This window comes from Cavia porcellus, unplaced genomic scaffold, assembly GCF_034190915.1.
Source record: "Cavia porcellus strain 051 isolate PalLab524CR breed Dunkin Hartley unplaced genomic scaffold, mCavPor4.1 scaffold_19, whole genome shotgun sequence".
Classification (NCBI taxonomy): Eukaryota; Metazoa; Chordata; class Mammalia; order Rodentia; family Caviidae; genus Cavia; species Cavia porcellus.
In genome coordinates this window covers 43,143,774-43,162,439 of record NW_026947502.1, presented here as the reverse complement: position 1 = coordinate 43,162,439, position 18,666 = coordinate 43,143,774, and the positions used below count along the sequence as shown (strand labels likewise).

Genomic DNA, 18,666 nt, shown 5'->3' with positions numbered 1-18,666 from the left:
TGGAGCCAGCTGTGACTGAAACCTCCACAAACTGTGAGCTAAATGAACCTCTCCCTCCTTAATGTTAGGGGTTGGGTATTTTATCTCAGCAATGAGAGAAACATAATTAAGACATCCTTCTTATAGACAAAGGGCTGCAGGTGGAGGGCTCAGTTACATCGTAGTCAGCCCATGGGCTTGGAAGAAGACTGCAGGAGGTCAACCACGTATAGCCTCATGACTGAGAAGACCTGGGCTTTATTTGGGGAGGGCAGTGATCTGCCCAGATAGACACACCCAATATTCATATCACACCCTCACACCCATACACACATAGGTACACCTTCTCATATAGCACACTCACATGTATCATGCACACACAGAGAACTTATAAGACATGGCCTTATGGGGGCCAGCTCTGAGGGTGACCCCAACACCCATGATCTGACTTCACAAGTGTCACACCCTTCACCTGACAGTGCATTTTTCCAAAGGAAAATACACCTGTGTGAGCAGAAGTCACTTGTGCTTTTGCAATGCACATTCTATCTTAATTTTAACTAGCTCTATGTGAAATAAAAAAAATCAGGCAAGTGGTCAAGCATGGGGCTTTGTGGTCTCTCAGCAAGGACTTCCAGAGGTCTACACCCAGGGAACTGAAGATCCTATACTATGTAAACAGGCAGGATCTCCTGGGGTCCATAGGATTTGACTTGCACATTCAGGGTGGTGGGAAGAGGGCCAAGAGAGAACAGGAAAATCGAGTCTCTGGAAGTGCTGCAGTACAGGGCACTAAGGCTAAGGGTGAGTCATGTGCGTGCCACACTTGGAGCCTGTGTACTGCAGAAGGATGCAGGGAGTCACGCCCCTCTCTGACAGACCTTCCCAGGGATCAGGGCCACCAAAGGATCTAGCTAGGGTCAGTTTAGTCTCAGAGGCTACTACATTCAGTGTATGCCTAAAGCATGAGTGACAAGGAATTGGGGTCAGGCTGACCATGGTCAGCACCCAGAGTGTGACCATACCAGGGCCCAGTGTGTGATCAGGACTAGGGCTTAGGATGTGACTGTGACCTTGGCTTATTTGGGGACCAGAGTTAAGAGTTTAGGCTGACCAGAGTGTGGGCCTGGTGTTGGGCCGATGTCAGAGTTCACTTTGTGGTTAGGGTGTGGATGCAGTGAAGTCACAGTTACAATCGTCAATACTTGAGCTGTCACCATTAGGCCATCCCGAGGCCAGCTCCTACCTTTGGTGCTGCTGACGCTGGGCACTGGGGATTCTGTGAGGGCTGCCCTGCGTGATGCAGGGTGCTGAATAGATCCTGGGCCTGTGCCTCCTGCATCCTGTGTTAGCAGGTCCTTGAATTGGGACAATCAAAAATGTCTCCAAGGCTTACCAAGTGAACCTAGGAGGGTGGAACTACCTGTTTAAGAGCCACTGTCTTGAAGTATTGACTTAATATCAAATCTGGTTGGCAAACACATACACACCTGTAAATATTTGGAGAATGAATGTTCAAGCTGATGCCAGGTACCAGGTACCTCCAATGCAAGGACAGATAAGGAAGGGTCCTGTCCCATACAACAAGTCTCAAAGGATTGGGTGTAGGTGGGATGAGAGGCCAAAGAGGTAGCAAGCACACACAGAAATGAGCAAGCCTCAGCAACTGACTCTGGCATTTGTCCTGCCCTGAGCTGGAGGGGAAGTTCAGACAGTTCTGGGAAGGGAGAGAGGGTAAAATGGTATGCTGGGAAGGCTACACTTGCTGTTTGTGACCTTCACTATGGTTCTTCTCTCTCTGGGACACATCCCCTTCATTGCCAAAGAAGAGAGCTTCCTGGGAAAACAGCCCAGCTTGTGGGGTGCTAGGAAGCTGGCAATCCCCAGGGTTGGAGCTGCCTGACTCTGGGTGGAAGCTCACAGGCTGATTGGCAATGCAGAGTGCCAGGGTGGAGGGAGAGGCCTTATGTTACCCTTTACTCCCATCATCTGTGTCATCTCCAGGTGGTGACTCCTGGGAGCTGCTGTGTCTTAGGCCCCAGGATGCATGGACCTCTTGGCCTTCCTGGATTGTCCAGAAGCCTGGGGTGGTAGATTCCTGAGGCTCTCTCTCCCTGCAGCACCCTCACCATTAGAATGCCTCAGGGTCCCTCTCAGGACACATGAAGGAGGAGGAATGTTTAGGAAACCAGCAGGGACAGGAGAATACCAGAGAACCAGGAGGTGTCCCTTAGCCCTGAGCAAGTGGCCAGAGCTCTGACCAGCACTTATATCCACTGGCATTCAGTCATACCGGTCACCAGTGGAGTGTGACAGATGTACATAGAGGAGATCAGGTTGATGCAGAAAAAAAAGGAGCACAAATTGGCCCAAAGTCCACAACAGCAGGGAGCCACTGGTGCCCCTGGGCCTGGCAGCAAAACAGAAGGAACAGTGACTGGAGCATGGCTGTGGAAGGCTGACTGCAGGACCCGGGGGCCTTTCTGGAGGACACAAGCATAGCCACCATAGCTCGGGCATCAGGATGCTGGAGTGGGAGATGACCTGGCCTAGCTTCTTTCTGCTGCAGCCGGGGAGGCCAGGTCAGCCTCCTGGGGCCCTAAGCCAGGTATAGAATAAGTCTAGACAATGAAGCACATCTGCAGTGCCTGGAATCCTGCCTCCTCCTTCCCCTCAGAGGCTGTAGAAAGCTGTACATTTCCCTGATTCCCTTGGAGCTAATGTCCCAGGTTGTGGGGATTAATAAGATCCTGTAGGTAAAGCCTTAGCCTGGAACCCACTGCTCAGAAAGTTGAGCCAGCAGGTGTCTGTCACATTCCTTTGGGCCCACATGTCCCTCCCCAGGGAGGGCACTCCAGGACAACCCCTCCCTGTAACCCTTGCTAGTTGCCAAGGCAGCACACATGGTGTTGTCTGGGGTCCTCTCACTAAAGCCTGGCAGCCAGGAGAGCAGCCCAGCCTTCACACAGAGCACAGAGGCCCCAAGGAGCCCCCAGTTCTCTGCTAAAAGCCTAGATGGGCCTCAAGAAAGTGGTCTCCCTGGTCCAGCCTCAGTGTGTGAGGCAGGAAGTGTAATCAGAGGCCTGAGGACTTGCCAGTCATCACCTTGCCGGGCAAGTGCCCCACCCAAAAGGTAAGACTTGCCCTCTAGAGGCAGAGAAAGGACAAAGGGGGTAGGAGGGGCAGCCTGGGAGGGACGGCTGAATTTGGGATGTGGCCCCAGCAGCCGCTGCTGCTGACTGGCCAGAGTGGCTTCCCCTGTGGGCTACAGCTATATAAAGTCCTGCTGAGCCTGGCTTCCCTGCCAGCGTGTGACCATGAAGACTATCCTTGCCCTCCTGGTCATTGGCTTGGCCCTGCAGTCAGGTAGGCCTTGGCCACTGTGGGGTAGGGCTGGGAAGTGATAAACGAGAGAGACCAGAGGGAAGGAGCCCTGAGGGCCAGACAGAGCAGGAGGTAGAGAGGAAAAAGAGTGCAGAAGAGTGTCTTCCCTGACATGGTACCGTGGGGGAAGCTCCTGACACACCCAGGATGGCTCAACTTGTCCCCTGGTATCCCAATGGACAGGCTTTGGGGTGGCATGAGGCTACTTTCCACTCCTTGGATAGCACTGTCTCCCAAGGGAGAAACAGATGGGCAGGGGGCCTAACAAACAGTCTAGGAGGTCAGGGGCCAAAGGCCTCAAGCTACAAACACCCAGAGGTAAGGAGGGAAAAATGAAATGTCAACCTGAAGGTCACTCTCCAGCCCATCCCTGGCTTCTGCTCCTCTAGCTGGAGCAGTGGCCATCCAGGCTGTGGAGAGAGTGTGGTCTGCTCTGCTCTGCTGTGTAACTGTGGAGAGAGTGTGGTCTGCTCTGCTCTGGTTGGGCCCTCTTGCCAGTGTCCTTGGGCACTTCACTGGCCCTTTCAGAACCTCAGTTTAGTCTTTCGGTCAGTAGAGAGGATTGAGAAAATGGCCCCTGAAACCACTGGAGACCTAAACAGGGAAAGGTTTGTGTGTACTGAAGGCACAGCGAGGGGACACAAAGCATATTTTCCCAAGAGTGACTTGCATCCAGCTTTGTCCTTGTTTTGAAGAGAGGACACTTAATCATGACACCCTGGCAAGTGGGGTCCCCACTGCAGAGACAGTGAGACATGGCCCAGGGGCTCATGCAGCACATAGGAGGTCTGGAAGGAGCTGAGAAGTCAGCTGGGGTTAGGGGACAAGGACGAGTGAGCCCTGGTGGCAGAAGGAAGGGTTTCTCAATTCTCTCTGGTGGTCAGCTGGCCTTTTCAGGTGCTACAGGCAAATCCACCTGAAATTTCTCACTCTTCTCTTCAGGGAGCACAGGCCCCCACTCAAGCCATCGGTCTCTAAGGGGTGGAGGTGGTGTTTCTGCACTGTGGGGAGAGGAAGCCCTGAAACTTCCTGGGAGGAGGAGGAGGTGGATGGACCTCTATAAAAGTGGTCCAGCCTCAGAGGGCTCCCATTGTCCTCATTCTGGAGGGCCTCCCAGGTTTGGAAAGGTGGAAGTGCTCTGAAGGAGGCTGGCAGCCCCTGGGGGAGCCTGTGCCCAGCAGGGGTCACACCAAGGGATAGGTTGGCACTCTCTGGAGTATCCTACCCTTCCACCAGCAGGTGCTGCTCTGCAGTGCTACTCCTGCACTGCCCAGGTGAACAACCGCGACTGCCAGAAGGTACAGAACTGCAGCCACACGGACACCTACTGCTGGACTTCACGTGTCGGTGAGTGTCAACCTGCTGTGTTCCTTCTTCTCCACTGGCAGCTGCTGTAGAACATGGGCCTTGTGTCTGTTATTTTTCTCTCTGCCCATCTTCTCCCTTACCCATCTATCCCCACATGCCCGCTCACCTTCCTGCCCACCTCTCCATGCTGCACTCAGATTGTTTCGCTCCAGGCCCCATTTCCTTAGGCACTTGGGTGTGGGCTGGACCAGACTCCTGGTTTTGGGCAGCTTTTCTTTCATGGCCAGGGGAGGGGACTTGAGCTCCTATTTAGAGGAGGCATGGGGTGGGCAGCTGGGGCAGGCCTGGACAAGTAAGTTCCAGGACCTGTCCTCAGCCAGTGGTCACCACGCCCTCCAGGTGCCATCGGGGTCCTGGAGTTCATCAGCAAGGGTTGCACCTCTGATTGTGTGGATGACTCAGACAACTACTACTTTGGCAAGAAAAACATCACCTGCTGCTCTACTGACCTGTGCAATGCCAGCAGAGCCTACGCCCTGAAGCCAACCACCACTCTAGGGCTGCTAACGGCACTCATTGTTCCGCTACTGTGGGGCCCTGGGCAGTTGTAGGCTCCAGGGATAGTGGTCCCTTAGCTCTGGCCTTCCTGGGCCCCACACAGTGCTGCCCTGACTTGCCCCTTCTGTGTCTTCCTCTCCAGGACTCCTGCCCAGTGCCCACCCACTCTAGTGACAGGAACAGTCTAAAGCTGCCCGATAACCCAATGGGCGCTTCATCTCAGATCAGGCATTCCATCTCCAGGGTACCTTTCCCTTGACCACCTCCAGGAGCTGAGCCAGGTCTGTGTGGGCCGGCACTTGGAGGCCTAGCAATGGTTGAGAAGAGAAGGTTTGGTATGAAGCCCTGGAAGTCCCCCATGTTCAAGGGACCTGAGGAACAGCAGCCCCAACACAGTGGCCCTTAATAAACATCTCTTTGGTAAGTGGGAGAGAGCCTCTGTCCTTCCCCCAGACCATGACAGGGGTTGCACTGGGGCCAGGGCTGTGTCTGATATGGATGAGACTTTGACATCAGAGCTATAGTGCTGGCCTGATGGGAGCAGATATGTGGCCTGTGCAAGGAGGACATCACTAGAGACCAGGAAGCTTTTCCTAGCACTTCTAGTCCTTGATATGCAGCCTGGAGAATGTGCCAAGTGTCCCTGGGCCCTGGTGCTCATCTGGGCCCCTCCCTGCTACCAGAACAGTATCAGAATGCTCACTGTGGGGTGGGGTGCTCCTGCTGGGAGGGTGTGTTAGTCAGCTTCCCTATCGCTGAGCTGCAATACCCAACACCCTACCATTTAAAGAAAGCGAGATCTAATTTGACTCAGGGTTTCCAGGGATTCAGGCTGTATTTGACTGGCTCCAAGACAGAAATATCATGGCAGAGGTGCATAGCAGAACCAAGATGCTCAGTTCATGGTGGCCAAGAAGCAGAGTAAGAAGAACAGCCTTAGAGAGGAGAGGGGAAGGGAGCAGATAGGTACCCAGGGTCATGACCCCATGATACACCCAAACGCCTGGGTGGCTCCCCAGATTGACAGTTAAGCTTCACCATCACTCCACTGCTCCCTCAGCCCTCAGAGAACCTGTTTTTCAAAACTTTTGTTCTAAGAATTACAGATCCACAGTAAATACTCATATACTACAAAGGGTTCCCATGACAGACTACCACTCCCATAATGACCCCAAGACCCAAACTCTGCTTTGGGATGACTTATTCCACCTCCTGGGTTCCTTTGGGTAAGTCTCCCCATGTTCTTAGGCTCTGGAGGCCTGGGAGAAGACATGCCCACCCCTTCCTGTCCTAGTATTGGACTTGGCCTGCCTGTGCTGCAGGCTGAGTGGGGACCTGCTGTGACACTTCCAGGAAAATAGGGAACCACAGAAGTTCAGAGAAGGGAGGAGTTTGATGCTTGTATCATGAACGGAACCAGGGTCAGAACTTGGTCCTGGGGCTCTGGGGTGGCAATGGGGAGCAGGAGTCATGCTGTGGATGAGCCAGGCCAGAGACCCCAGAATTTTAGCCAGTGCCCACCTGTGTAGGGACAAGGGAAAAGACACAGCTCTCTCAGGCCACTGTCTGAATGATCTTGCTTCCTACCCCCTTCCCCACCCTCCCCCACCCAACCTGCCTGTCTGACTCCTGTGGGGGAGTCCTGGACTCCAGCCTTCTGAAGCCTTACCTCTTACTCCAGTCCCAGGCCCCCCTCCAGGGTCCAGGGTGGGCCTGTGTTTTTCAAGTACACCAGAGAGTTCAGGGTCCCCTAGAACTTCATATCCATTGGGACTGCTTAGGCTGGTGCTTCCCAAGGCATTGTGTCTTTGAAAGCTGCTGACCAAGGCTCGATGACATTCTCTAGAATCATCCAGGGCACAGCCCAGGACTCTGGTGACCTGTGGTACTCTCGGCTGCTCAAGTGTACAGTCTCAAGGGCCTGCTAGGTTCCAGGTGCTACCCTTGGTATATATAACAGGAGTCAACCAGGCTTGGCTGCGTTCTGTCCAACCCTCCTGAACACCCTGCAGCACTGATGGTGAACTTTTAAGTGATATAAACTTTTCATTGTTTAGTGGCTAAAACTTTTTTAGTTTCAGATATAAACTGCCTGCGATAGCACATGTGACATAAGTTCACATCCTTTGCCCTACAGTCACCCCAGACCATGGAGACTACAGGGTAGTGCAGAAGACTTTGATAAGCAGGATGAATATATAAAAAGAGCTGGGAGAATAACATAGAGCCAGAGAGGAAGATCCAAATGTTGGCGTGGTCAGGAAGGCTTCTTGGAGGGAAACCTGGGAGTCCAGAAAGCATGGCCACCCTTATTGAGCAGAACACAGCCCATGAGGGCCCACATGTAGCTGGCATATGCCAGGGCTGATGGCCACCCACGTCCTGCAAGATGAGAGTGCTCAGGATAAGTGAGTGTCACTAAATTGGGCTTTACAGGGACAAGTGTGAGCCACGTTTGGGGAAGGCCCTGATAGACAGGGAGCCTTCTGTCCGTGGAGCATCTAAGCAGACCCAGGAACCCAGATCCTGCCCTGCCACATCTTTAGATCCCAGAAGCAGATTGACAAAGAGTGGTAACATCCTACCCTAAGACTTCATTTGCATTGAATTGAAAAAATCTTGAACAAGGTGAGGGGAGGCAAAAAAATGTAACCAGATCCTGAGAGGTGGGAGGCCAGGCCTGTGGTACAGGCAGGAGAGGAAGCATCCTTAGAGCTGCAGCTTCTGGGATTTTGGGGAGCAGCTGGAGCTGGAAATAGATTGTATATAAGCTGGAGCATGGCAGACCAAGAACACAGAGAACCTGAGGCAAGTCACATAAATAAGCCGCTCTAGCCTCACGAACACTGGGCGCCAGAGACAAGCCACATGGATATACTGTTAGGTGGGGAGGTTTCACATGACATTTAACCTCCCAAGTGTATAAATAAACACGCTGCAGCTGTTGCACCTCTCTTCTTCTCCTCTTTTTCCTTCCTTCCTTCCCATCAGGAGAGAGGACTGCATATGACCTCAGTTTTCTGACTCTTGTCCTTATTTCTCCATCCTCCCACCATCCTCATCCTGGGAACATCAAGAACTGCACGGGATGCAGCATGGAATCGTGCAACTCACCCAGCCCACCAGGGTCCTGTGGCCGTCCAGCCTCTGCTATTCCATTGCCCAAGCTCTGCTGGGTAGTTCCCTGAGCCTGTCCTCCAGACCCAGGAGGCTCCAACTCATTCAGCAGCTGCTAGAAGTTGGGCTGCAGGCCTGTGCCTGGTGGTTATGCCTGTCACTACCCTGCACACAGGAGTCCTGGAAGAGCAAGGGGCCTGTGATAAGCCCCTGCTGGAAGTTCGTCTGTACCACTGTGCAGACTCAGACATCCCAGGCACAGGCTATAGAAGGACTGTCAGGTCCAGAGCCCAGGAGTCTCCCACCTGCCTTGGGCTCCTTCCAGCCCTCCAGTAGACTGCTGGTAACCCACCCCAAGAAGCCACATCCTTGTGAGCAAGCAACATGGCTGTGCTGGCAGATAGAAAGGCATGGGTTCCTCAAGCATTTGAGTGTGGAGCACCTGCTGAGTGATGGATTGGGACACAGTGGTCAGCAGGTACGCTGGCCCCTAAGGTCCAGCAGCATGGACACAAGTTCATATAATCACATTTGTGTCACACCTGGGGTGGAAGAGGGGTTGAGGTGATGGGAGTCACAGGAGTGGAGGGCACTGGACTTTGCCCAGGCAGTGGGTCAAAGGGATCAGTGTGCACTCAGGCAGCCTGGCAGGCTCAGGACAGAGTTCAGCAGTGGGATGGGACACAGTAGGCAAACTGGGTGATAGGAGGCTGTACTCTGAACAAGGTTAAAGAGCTCCGAGGACAAATCCTCAGTCCTCAGCCACCTTTCCCCAGATGGCTCCCAAAGCCCAGCCAGGACTAAGTGGGTGTCACAGGGACAGTGAGACCAATGTTTGGCCCTGTCCCTGAGCCTGTACAAGCAGATCTGGGGATCTAGGAAACCTAGATCCTGCTGTGCTACAGCTGCAGGGCCCAGAAGTGAAACACAAAGAATCAAGTGTCTGCTATTGAGGGAGACTAAGGCCAGCGACAAAGCTGTCCAGACACTAGCATGGGGATATCATCTGGCAGTGCTGTTCCCTGGAGCTACTCTATGAGGGTGCTCAGGAATACCCTTAACAGGAGCAAGGCCCATAATGATGTGTGGTCTCAGAGCCTCTGGATCGGGTTAGGCTGCTCCCGCCTGCCATGTCCCGGTTGCAGTGGTTTCTTGGGGCCTGGCGTTCATGGCCTTCGAAGACCCTCTTGGGCCGCCCCACTCCCATCCATGAGGGAAAGAGACTGTGTGAGATTCAAGCGTGTGTGACAGAGTCCTGTGCCGCAGCCAGCGCCTAGGGCACCTGTGACTGAGCTGCTGAGTCATTTACCTTGACCAGTCTCCTCTACCACCCAGCGCTATCTGCTGAGGTTTCCCAAGGGGGTGAAGGGGCAGGAATGCTCGGGATAGGCATGATTGGGGTGCGCTTAGGATCCTCAGGATCTTGGGAATGAGGGTGAGAGCCGGGGTCGAGGCATAATGAGGTTGCAAGATGGGACTGGTATTCACGGAGAAGGAGCGGATGTTATTCACATCCCGCCAGGAATTCGCAGATGCCCTTGTCTTGTAGAGTCAGGAGGCCCTGAGCTGGCGTGTTAGAGCGCTATAAGGACCCTGTGCCTCATTTTTCCTTGCAAAGTTTGCAGCCTGGCCGAGAAGTGCCGAACCCTTAGATCCGTTAGATCAGAGGGCGCGTCCACAACAACGAGGGAAACAACGGGTAGCGCCCCAGCCACACTGCAGAAACTACGGACACACACACAAAAAAAAAAAAAAAAAAAAAAAAAAAGAAACTACGGACACACAGGTTGCCCCTGGCCCGCAGCGCTTGCAGTGCTGAGAGCAGCCGCCAGGTGTCGCTAAGGCGCGCAACACACCCCGTCCCCCACTTCTCCCTTGTGGAAAAGTGAAAGCTGCGCAGGCCTGGAACGCAGGGCCGGAACGCGGGATAGACCATTGAGGGCGCGGGGGTGCAGTCTGAGCCGAGGGCGGAGATGAGATCTGCGGCGTGCGGCCTCCAGCGTGCCTCCCCCTCCACCGGCTTAACAAGGTGTTGTGCTCCAGACGGCGGCTGGCTGCAGCTCAACGGCCGGGTTTAGGACTAGCACAGCGAGCTGCTCTACTGCCGTGATGCTGCCCCTATTGGTGGCTTCGATGGGCCTGGCGCTCGCCTTCTTCGCTCTGCTGGACGGCTGGTACCTGCTGCGTGTACCGTGCGCGGCACTTAGCGCGCGCCTGCTGGAGCCGCGCGTTCTCGATCTGCTGGCTGAGCAGAGCCGGGCAGGCCGCGTGCTGCCTTCGGACTTGGATCTGCTGTTTCACATGAACAACGCGCGTTACCTGCGTGAAGCGGACGTGGCGCGCATCACGCACCTGATCCGCTGCGGCATACTTGGGGCGCTTCGCGAGCTGGGGGCCAGCACGGTATTGGCAGCGTCATGCGCGCGCTACCGCCGTGCGCTGCACTTGTTCGAGCCTTTTGAAGTGCGCACCCGCCTACTGGGATGGGACGACCGCACCTTCTACCTGGAGGCGCGCTTCGTTAGCTTGCGCAGTGGCTTCGTGTGCGCGCTGCTGCGCTTCCGGCAGCATGTGCTGGGCACCTCGCCGGAGCGCATCATACAGCACTTGTGCAAGCGCAGGGTGAGCAGTCCATTCCCCCCGGAAGCCCCGATACCACCCTCTCCTTTGGCCAAAGGTCTTCACTGGTGCACTCTTGGGGATCCTAGAGTCCCTAAGTAAGCTCTGTGTAAGCCGATTTAGCTAGCACATCTTGGTTCCATCTTCCTCCTTTCTGACTTACCAGAGATACCCAGGTGAGGCTTTGCTCCCCAAAGGCCAGATTTTCCTGCTGTGTGGCCTGGAGTGCTGAGCCACCTTCTCTGGCTCTTGCTTCTAAACATAGGATGGATGCATTGTGTTAGAGGGAGTTGTTGGCCATTCCGGGGAACCCATGAACCATATCAGCACAGATTGAGTCCTGGTATCTGAGTCTGTTAAACAGACTCCAAGAGCTGCAAGCCTGTCCTTTCCACAAGTGGAAGAGGAGAGCCTGTGTGCCTAGCCAGAGCCCCTCCCCAGGGGCTGCTTGTGCACAGTTGATTCCAGTGTCCTGGCAACCACAGCCATGGGGCAACCGTGGGGACACCTGGGTAACAATGGTTGCCACCGGTGGGCTCCTGAAAGGTGCCAGGTCCTGCCCTCTCCTTGGCCTCACAATCACTCATGAGAGACCATGTCTGAAGAAGGGAATCTGAAGCTCAAAAGTGATGGTTGCTACCCCATGATCACAAGCACAGCTCCCAGGTTTTCTGTCTTTGTTGTGTCAGTAGACCTCTGAAGGACCTGAACCTTTCTGTCCCCACAGGGCCAGGTGCTGGCCCTGAGGCTCTGAGTACTTTCCTGTGTAAAGAATCCAGGAGAAGTGGCCATTAATGTCCTCAGTTCAGGAGTTAAGGGAGGACCAGGGCATCTTTTCTTTGAGGGAGGGTGACCTGTCCCATGAAGGACAGTATGGATGAGGGATTGGCTAGGGGTGACATACCAGGGAGGTAGCTGGATCTGCCCATGGAAACTGGGCTGGGAGGAGTGGTCCTGAAAATTGGCACTGGACTCAGGAGCAGAACCTGGACTGGGCCAGCCCTGGAAACGTGCATGTCTTAGTTACTAATATGTAACACCCAAAGTTAAAAAGGGGAAAGATTGTTTAGCTCATAGTTTGTAGAGTTTTCAGTCCATAATTGGCTGGCTCCAAGGCAGAGTGACAGGCATTGCAGAGAAGAAACAGTTTATGGTGGGCAGAAGGTGGCAAAACAAGCAAGGGACCTTAGCAGCTTCTTTCTGCCTCTTTTGTACTCCTAACTCGGCTAACTTGGTTTAGAGTGGTGCTAACCCAGTCAGTGGTTTGATTAATAATTATCCCGTTCTGACCTAGATTCCCCAACCAAACAGGTGTATGGTGAAGGCTTAAATAAATGAGACAATTGGTGTGATTCTAGGGCTTCAGGAGAATCAAACCCCCCTTTCAGAGTTCTTAACTCTGTGGTTATCACAAGGGTTAAGACAAAAAGCTTCTCTGGACTGCCCATATTTATTCCATCTCCAAAGAGCGGGCATACTGAGGAGCAGGACCTTGGGAGTCACTTCAAAGATTTCTCCAATTAGTAAATTTTACCAATTTAGGAGAACAATCTTATCTCCATGATGACATTTATGGTAGCAATGAGACTGCAGGAGTGAGATTCCTACAGTGCCCTATTTACTTAATTAGTGTTGGAGCCAAGGAGTCCTCAGATGTGAACTTATATTGCATTTGAAGTATCTCTGGCATCACAGGCCCACTATATGCCTCAGCCAGGACCAGTGATGCATAGAAGTTCACTTACTATGAATCAGCTCCCATCACCAGGCAAGGGTCCTAGGCCTAGGACAGACTCACAAATAAACATAGAAAGCCAATTAATTTTAAATCCTGCTCAGAGCTGCCTCATAGTGGGCTTTGTAGCAGTCTCCTAACAAGTAATCACACACCCTTAATCCCAGGATCACATACTCTAAATTCAGCTACCTTTGAGAAAGCCCCACCTGTGAGGCTTTGGTGAGGACATCTAGACACAAACCATACTGTGCAGTTCCTCCTCCTCACCCCAGTCTGACATGTGGCCACTGGCTAAGGGGAGTGGTGTGGTCATTTAGCTGGTCTCTTCTCATTCTGTGGCTTGCAAATCTATCTGAAACCTCCAACCCCTCAGGTTAGAGGGACTTGAGTGCAGGGAGGATGGGGCTGGGTGGTTCTCACAGAATCCTCCCTCTACCTGAATCCCTGCCCTTCTCAAGGTAGCTAGGGCTCTGTTGCCTCTTCAGCAGGCTTTTTCGCCTGGTTCTGGGAATCCAGAAACCTCACACAGGATGCCCTGGGCAGGCAGGGCTGGGATGGAGATAGTGTGAGCTCACAGGACCTGAAAAGCATGGGGCAGGCATTTGGGAGGGGTTCCTGGAAGGTCACTGGGGCTGGGGAATGATGCAGGCAGAGACCTGACTAAGTGCCCCTTGCTGTGCTACTCATCCCATATCAGGTGCCCAACAGACCCTTACCCTCTTGGTCCCCTGCAGGTGGAGCCTCCTGAGCTGCCAGAAGATTTGAAGCACTGGGTCACTTACAATGAGGTCAGCAGCCAGCTGCTACGTGCGGAGAGTGGGCTCAGCAAGGACACCAAGGCCCAGTGACTGCTGCTTCTACCCCACCCCACCCTACCTCTTGGCCTCAGCCTGACCAGCAGCGCCCACCTGGCCTGTCAGTTGGCTGTCCTGCAGACCAGGTGTGCTAGGCCAGGCTCCTAGCTACAGTAGTCTTATGACAGTCGAGCCACCTTTGCCAGCTTGACCTCCTCTGTGCTGGGCCCTGTGCTGGGCTGGGGAGGGGGTAGCATGGGCATCTTGACCATCTGTCCCCTGGCTCGGGCAGGTGGGCAGAAGGGGATGGGGTAGGGACCAGGGTAGGCCTGGGGATCTCTAGCACTTGCTCTTGGGCCTGAACCTGACTCAGGGATAGCAAGGCTTCTGGATGATCAGAGCCAGTTTGCCACACAACTTTCTGTGGCCTCTGGCAGGACAGGAAAGCCTGGTGTAGAATCAGAGATGTCAGCGGCGGATACTGGGGAGAGGGACAGAAGCACTTGGAAGGAAGATTGACTAGTGCTTGCACCATAGCACAGGTCTACAAGGCTCCCATGTACAAAATTGGCCTCTGTCACCTCTTTGTCCGGCTGGGCAAGGGCAGGCTCCTGGGACTTTTGGCCAAGGAGTCACATGGCACAGTGGGTCCTAGAAGGGCAGTGGGCTTTCCCGGCTGGGGATTCCCAAATCGGGAAAGGCATAGAGCTGGTAGGGGGAGGGGCTCTTATTTGCCTGTGTCCATCAGGACTGATGTGTGGTCTCAGGCTGGACCCTGCCCTTTGGGCACCTCAGCCTTTCATTCCGAGAAGCTGTGTCTCCTCAACACCTAGGCCATCTCTTTGGATGGGAAGCATTTTTTCTCAGGCCACTTGCTCCTGCAACTACCCCACCTAACAGCTGGGGAACCCAGGTCTAGAGCAGTCTGCAGCTGCTGAGAACTGAAAGTCAAGAGCGTCTGGCCTGAGGCTCTACCATTTCCCCCCGGAATGTGTCCTCTTAGCTGGGGTCCAGGTCAGGAGCCCTACTGGCGGTGCTTGTGCCAGCTCAGAGCCATTGCCTTGGCCTGTGACCTCCTCATGCCCACTGCGGGACTGCCCTGTAGCTCCAGCCAGAGCTTCTGTGATGCTGGCTCCTCACTTCCACCTGACTCTTGCCTCCGTGTCCACATGGGGAAGTTGCAGTCTCTGTTTTAAAGCACATGATTAAAGAATTGTAAAGGTGCATACGTGATAGGAGGTGCTTGTTTCTGAACCTCTCACCCACAGCAGGAGCCCATTGCTAGGAATGTTTTCTGTCTGAGTCTGTTGGACTTCCTTGAACCTGGGATTTATCTCCATCCCAAAGAATGAGATAGCCTGGAAGGAATCACCCAAAATCCTTGGTTATCCTGCCCTGTCCCAGAATTTCCCTTTCCTTGGAGTCCCAAGACAGGTCAGAGGACCTAGGCTTCCTGGGTGGCAGAATGAGTGGCATTTGGTGTAGGGAGTGATGACTTTGATGACAGAAGAGGGCTGAAAGCATGGGAGACATACTACAGATTCCTCCAAGGTAGGACCCCAGGATAAGTGATGGGCTTAGTCATGTGCCACAGGGCCTCCTGCAGATAGCCTTCCCAGCCCAGGCTCGAGGGGACTGGAAAGGGCTTCCGGAGGTGGGTGGGCCTGGACAGGGATAGTACCTCACACAACTGCTCAGGGAGGCACGCGGGATTCGAGGCTGCAGGATGAGGCACTTGGGTCCTGCCAGGCACCACACAAAGGTGCCTGGGGTTGGAAGGGCACCCGAAGCCAAGACTAGGAGTTGGTATTTAGTTGCCAGAATGAGCTAAACGAGCTAAATTTGTCCGCTCGTATGCGCAGGGGGCAGGGAAGCGTCTCTGAGGCCAACCACGGGGCAGAGGTTTTCGGGCTCCCTGCAGTCCCCGCGGTCCTGGCGGATAGGCCTCGCTCCGGTTAGAGGTTGCCGCCTGGGAGGGATGAACGGAATCTTTGTGTGTCTGCTGTGTAGGTCGGGGAGGGGTGTTGGGTTTTCGCGGCGCCGGATCTGCTGGTCGGGCACACGCCCTCTGCTGGCCGCGCTGGTGCATTACTGAGGTCCCTACCTCCGCGCTGCGACATAGCCTAGTTCCCTGAGGGCTCCTCCTTCAGATGGTGACATCTGGTCACTCACAAACGAGAGACCGCGGCCCTGGCCTCTTGGCTCCAACCCCAAGGCCAGTGATCTCTCTAGAAGTCCAGCAATAACCCAGGGGGCTCCATCTGGGAGGACCGCAGGCGGGGTAGGCTCAGGAGCACAGTTAAAGGGAGATAAGTCAGTCAGCACCTGCTCCTGAATATGCTGATTCCCCGGGAAAGGAGCTTGTTCAGGTAGTCTCTGGGCTTCGTGGAAGGAGAAGCTCTCCCGGGGTCCCCAATGACTTTCGCTACCGTTCTGGTTACTCTCTGTGCCAGTCAGGTCTCCCAAACTGGCCAGCTACTGTCCGAGGCACATCACTTGTACTCCAACACCAGCAGTTAGCAAGAGAACCCCAAGGTCAAGGCCCAGTGGCTGCTGAAGCTTGAGGTGCCAAGATCTGCTGGCCAGAATCCAGACAGCACCCAGCTCGCTGGTAGGAACTTGGGCCTGGGGAGGGGCCTTGGGAGTCCCCCCACCGTGGCCACATGCTTCATAGCAGTTAAAGCATGTGTGCAAGGGGAAGAAGAAAGGTTCTGAAGGCAAGGTCTCAGGACCCAGAGAACCCTGGGCTCCTGCACGGAGTGCAGCCTCTGCAGCCACACTGTTCCCTCCATCTTCTACTTTTGGGGACAGCCCTGCACAGTGCCCAGTGAGAGTGTTGTTTATTCAGCATGACAGGGAGCCAAGCTGGCAGTGGCCACATCTAATCTCCACAGCTGTCACAAGGACATAGGCAGGCTATTGCCAGAGGAGATGACAGGCTGGTGGAGACACATCACCCCAGGTAGACCCGGGCGGGAGGAAGCCTACTGAGCTTCCCTGTGCTCCTGCTCTCCACCCTCCTTGCTGCAGCTTCATTTGCCTTGCCAGGCTAGGCAGAACCAGACATCCCACCCCAAGGAGAAACCAGATGCCGTCTTTGAGCTTCCTTTCCACTCTAGGATGGCGTAACCTGCAGGATCTTGGGGGAAGGTTAAGAGGCTAGCAACAGGTCTTGGGCTGAGACATGGGTTATGTTGCAGGAAAAGTGGCCCAGGCAACATTTGTACCTCTCTCTCCCCATCTGGGAAATGGTTCCATAAGACCCTGGATGAGAAGGAGGCTAATGCCTGGAATATTCCAAAGTTCAGCCCAACTCTGTGGGCTCTCGGTGTCTAGGAAGTTCAGAAGTTGTCTCCATCCATGGTTTGTTTATTTTCTACAAGCTTAGGGGCAGAGTAAGTGGCCTGAGGTCCAATGAGATCCAATTACAGAGGCAGACAGAGATGACCACAGGCTGTGCCAGGCCTTGTCAAAAGAGATGTCCGAGGAGCATGGCCCTCAGAGTAGCTAGAACCCAAGTGGCTCCCCTGTGTTGCAGAGGTCACGGAAGCAGCAGAAGACAGGATGGGCAGTCCCAATGCTGTCAGGGTCAGTAGCCAGGCAGGAGCTGGAGCAGGAGCGGGTCACCATGGGAATCTGATTGAAAGGGTACTCTGTAGGGTGGGCAGATATCAGTATCTGGCTTGCACATTCTCCTCCCAATGTTCTTGATCCCTACACCTTTGACTTTGCCCCCCCCCTTCCCTTCAGTACCACCTGCATTTCCCATCCCAGTTCCTGTCCATGCCTGTATCCCCTGACTGTGATATAGTTATTAATAATAGCACCAGCGCCTCCTGGAACAGTGGCAGTGTTGGGCCTGAGATAGTTGCTCCCTGTTCCCAGCTGTGGTTGCAGCCCTCAAACCCTACCCTACCAGCCTGGGGCAGAGCTGCAGCTGAAGCCATTCCCAGTGTCTGGTGTAGGATCCCTGAGGTGCTGTATCTCATACATGCAGGCATCCACTCCCCCAACCCGAGCAGTAGGAACCTCAACCCACCCCTTCCTGTCCCTCTGCCTCCCAGGCAAGGGGAGCAATGGTAGCCTTCCCTGGGGCTCAGCCTCACCTGACTCCACCTTCTCCAGGGTGGTCTTGCAGGCTGTGTCCTCCAGCTTGCAGAAAGTGATGTTCTTGCATAAATGAATAGGTGTGGGCCGGTCACAGGAGTAGCACTTGAAGGCCTCACCTGGACCAGGGTTAGGGGCAAAGCTCTATTACCTGGCTCCAGAGGCCCATCCTGGAGCAGGAGTAAGGGGCTAGAGGTGATCTGCTGAGGTCTTTCAAGATGCAGTTGGCTGACTGACACCCTACTGCCCAAGCCTCAGTCTTGCTTCCTGGAGAATGGAGCCTTGACCATTGACTCAGGGTGCAGTTCAGCTCTAGAACCCAGGAAACCCAGAAAGATCCTGAAGGATAACCTTCACCAAAGACTCCAGCAGCCCTCCCTCTAGGAGATAGGAGCTAGGAGCTAGCTCCAGGGCAGGTTACCCCCTTCGTGCCACTCACCACAGCCCACACTCCAGGCTGCAAAGAGCAGTAGCTGCATGGCCCAGCGGGAGGCCATTCCTGATGTTCAGGAGTTGGGAGCACCTGGCCTCATTTGAGGCTTTGTACCAGCCCTTGTAGCTTCAGCTGCTGGGCGTTGGTGGTAGCATTTGTGTGACTCAGTAGAGCAGCCTGGAGCATAAGGGTGAGGGCCATCATGACTGTGGGTGGTACCATGGCATAGTGAGAACTATGTCACTCAAAGGCTCTCAGAAACAGAACTCCCCTAGGACCTCAGTGTGAGGACCAAGCCCCACTCTACTGGTCCCTCCATCACAGGGATCTCACTGTTCCCCAGATACCCTGTCTTCCTAGGATGACTCTGATAAGAGGCCTTGCACCTGTGCCCAGGAAGACACTACAGCAAGCTCCCTCACCCACTCTGCCTACCTGGACTTCCCAAGGGCCACATGGCTCCAGTCTTGGGCCCTCAAAACCCAAGTATAGGGAGTCACCTGGTTAGCCAGGGACCAAGGCCTGTCTCCACCTGGTCTTCACCCACACACACTAGCAAAAATGAGGCCAGGCCAATGTGGAAAAAGGGTTAGCCTGGGGAAGTAGGGTGGCTGGGGATGCTGTGGCCT

General features: G+C 54.4%; 3 protein-coding genes across 6 annotated transcripts; 2 read left to right on the top strand and 1 right to left on the bottom strand.

Moving 5' to 3' along the window:
• The first annotated feature begins 2,735 nt into the window (after nt 1-2,735).
• Nucleotides 2,736-5,653, top strand: Psca (prostate stem cell antigen). Of its 4 annotated transcripts, none has more exons than XM_063230969.1 (3): nt 2,736-3,112; nt 4,603-4,710; nt 5,499-5,653. In XM_063230969.1, exons 1-3 carry the CDS (start codon nt 2,883-2,885, stop codon nt 5,503-5,505), a joined length of 345 nt encoding a protein of 114 aa, XP_063087039.1. In that variant the 5' UTR covers nt 2,736-2,882; the 3' UTR covers nt 5,506-5,653. The 4 variants fall into 4 exon arrangements, with proteins under 4 accessions (XP_063087039.1, XP_063087040.1, XP_013011510.1 ...); XM_063230970.1 differs by lacking the exon at nt 2,736-3,112 and adding an exon at nt 3,165-3,345 and having other exon boundaries at nt 4,600-4,710; XM_013156056.3 differs by lacking the exon at nt 2,736-3,112 and adding an exon at nt 3,177-3,345 and having other exon boundaries at nt 4,600-4,710; nt 5,071-5,653.
• A 4,599-nt stretch (nt 5,654-10,252) lies between these two features.
• Them6 (thioesterase superfamily member 6) lies at nt 10,253-14,721 on the top strand. Its single transcript, XM_003473201.5, has 2 exons — nt 10,253-10,968; nt 13,438-14,721. Exons 1-2 carry the CDS (start codon nt 10,456-10,458, stop codon nt 13,549-13,551), a joined length of 627 nt encoding a protein of 208 aa, XP_003473249.1. The 5' UTR covers nt 10,253-10,455; the 3' UTR covers nt 13,552-14,721.
• A 2,124-nt stretch (nt 14,722-16,845) lies between these two features.
• Slurp1 (secreted LY6/PLAUR domain containing 1) lies at nt 16,846-18,178 on the bottom strand. Its single transcript, XM_003473200.4, has 3 exons — nt 18,044-18,178; nt 17,604-17,723; nt 16,846-17,150 (listed from the first exon to the last, which is right to left on the bottom strand). Exons 1-3 carry the CDS (start codon nt 18,099-18,101, stop codon nt 17,005-17,007), a joined length of 324 nt encoding a protein of 107 aa, XP_003473248.1. The 5' UTR covers nt 18,102-18,178; the 3' UTR covers nt 16,846-17,004.
• Between the last annotated feature and the right edge of the window lie 488 nt (nt 18,179-18,666).

What these genes read in the sequence shown, in the direction of transcription:
- Psca (XM_013156056.3), top strand. Translation starts at nt 3,297, where the DNA reads ATGAAGACTATCCTTGCCCTCCTGGTCATTGGCTTGGCCCTGCAGTCA. An exon ending in TGGCTTGGCCCTGCAGTCAG is followed by an intron (nt 3,346 to 4,599) that starts GTAGGCCTTGGC and finishes CCCTTCCACCAG; the next exon opens with CAGGTGCTGCTCTGCAGTGC. An exon ending in CTGCTGGACTTCACGTGTCG is followed by an intron (nt 4,711 to 5,070) that starts GTGAGTGTCAAC and finishes CACGCCCTCCAG; the next exon opens with GTGCCATCGGGGTCCTGGAG.
- Them6 (XM_003473201.5), top strand. Translation starts at nt 10,456, where the DNA reads ATGCTGCCCCTATTGGTGGCTTCGATGGGCCTGGCGCTCGCCTTCTTC. An exon ending in AGCACTTGTGCAAGCGCAGG is followed by an intron (nt 10,969 to 13,437) that starts GTGAGCAGTCCA and finishes GGTCCCCTGCAG; the next exon opens with GTGGAGCCTCCTGAGCTGCC.
- Slurp1 (XM_003473200.4), bottom strand. Translation starts at nt 18,101, where the DNA reads ATGGCCTCCCGCTGGGCCATGCAGCTACTGCTCTTTGCAGCCTGGAGT. An exon ending in AGCCTGGAGTGTGGGCTGTG is followed by an intron (nt 17,724 to 18,043) that starts GTGAGTGGCACG and finishes ACCCTGGTCCAG; the next exon opens with GTGAGGCCTTCAAGTGCTAC. An exon ending in CCTGGAGAAGGTGGAGTCAG is followed by an intron (nt 17,151 to 17,603) that starts GTGAGGCTGAGC and finishes CCCACCCTACAG; the next exon opens with AGTACCCTTTCAATCAGATT.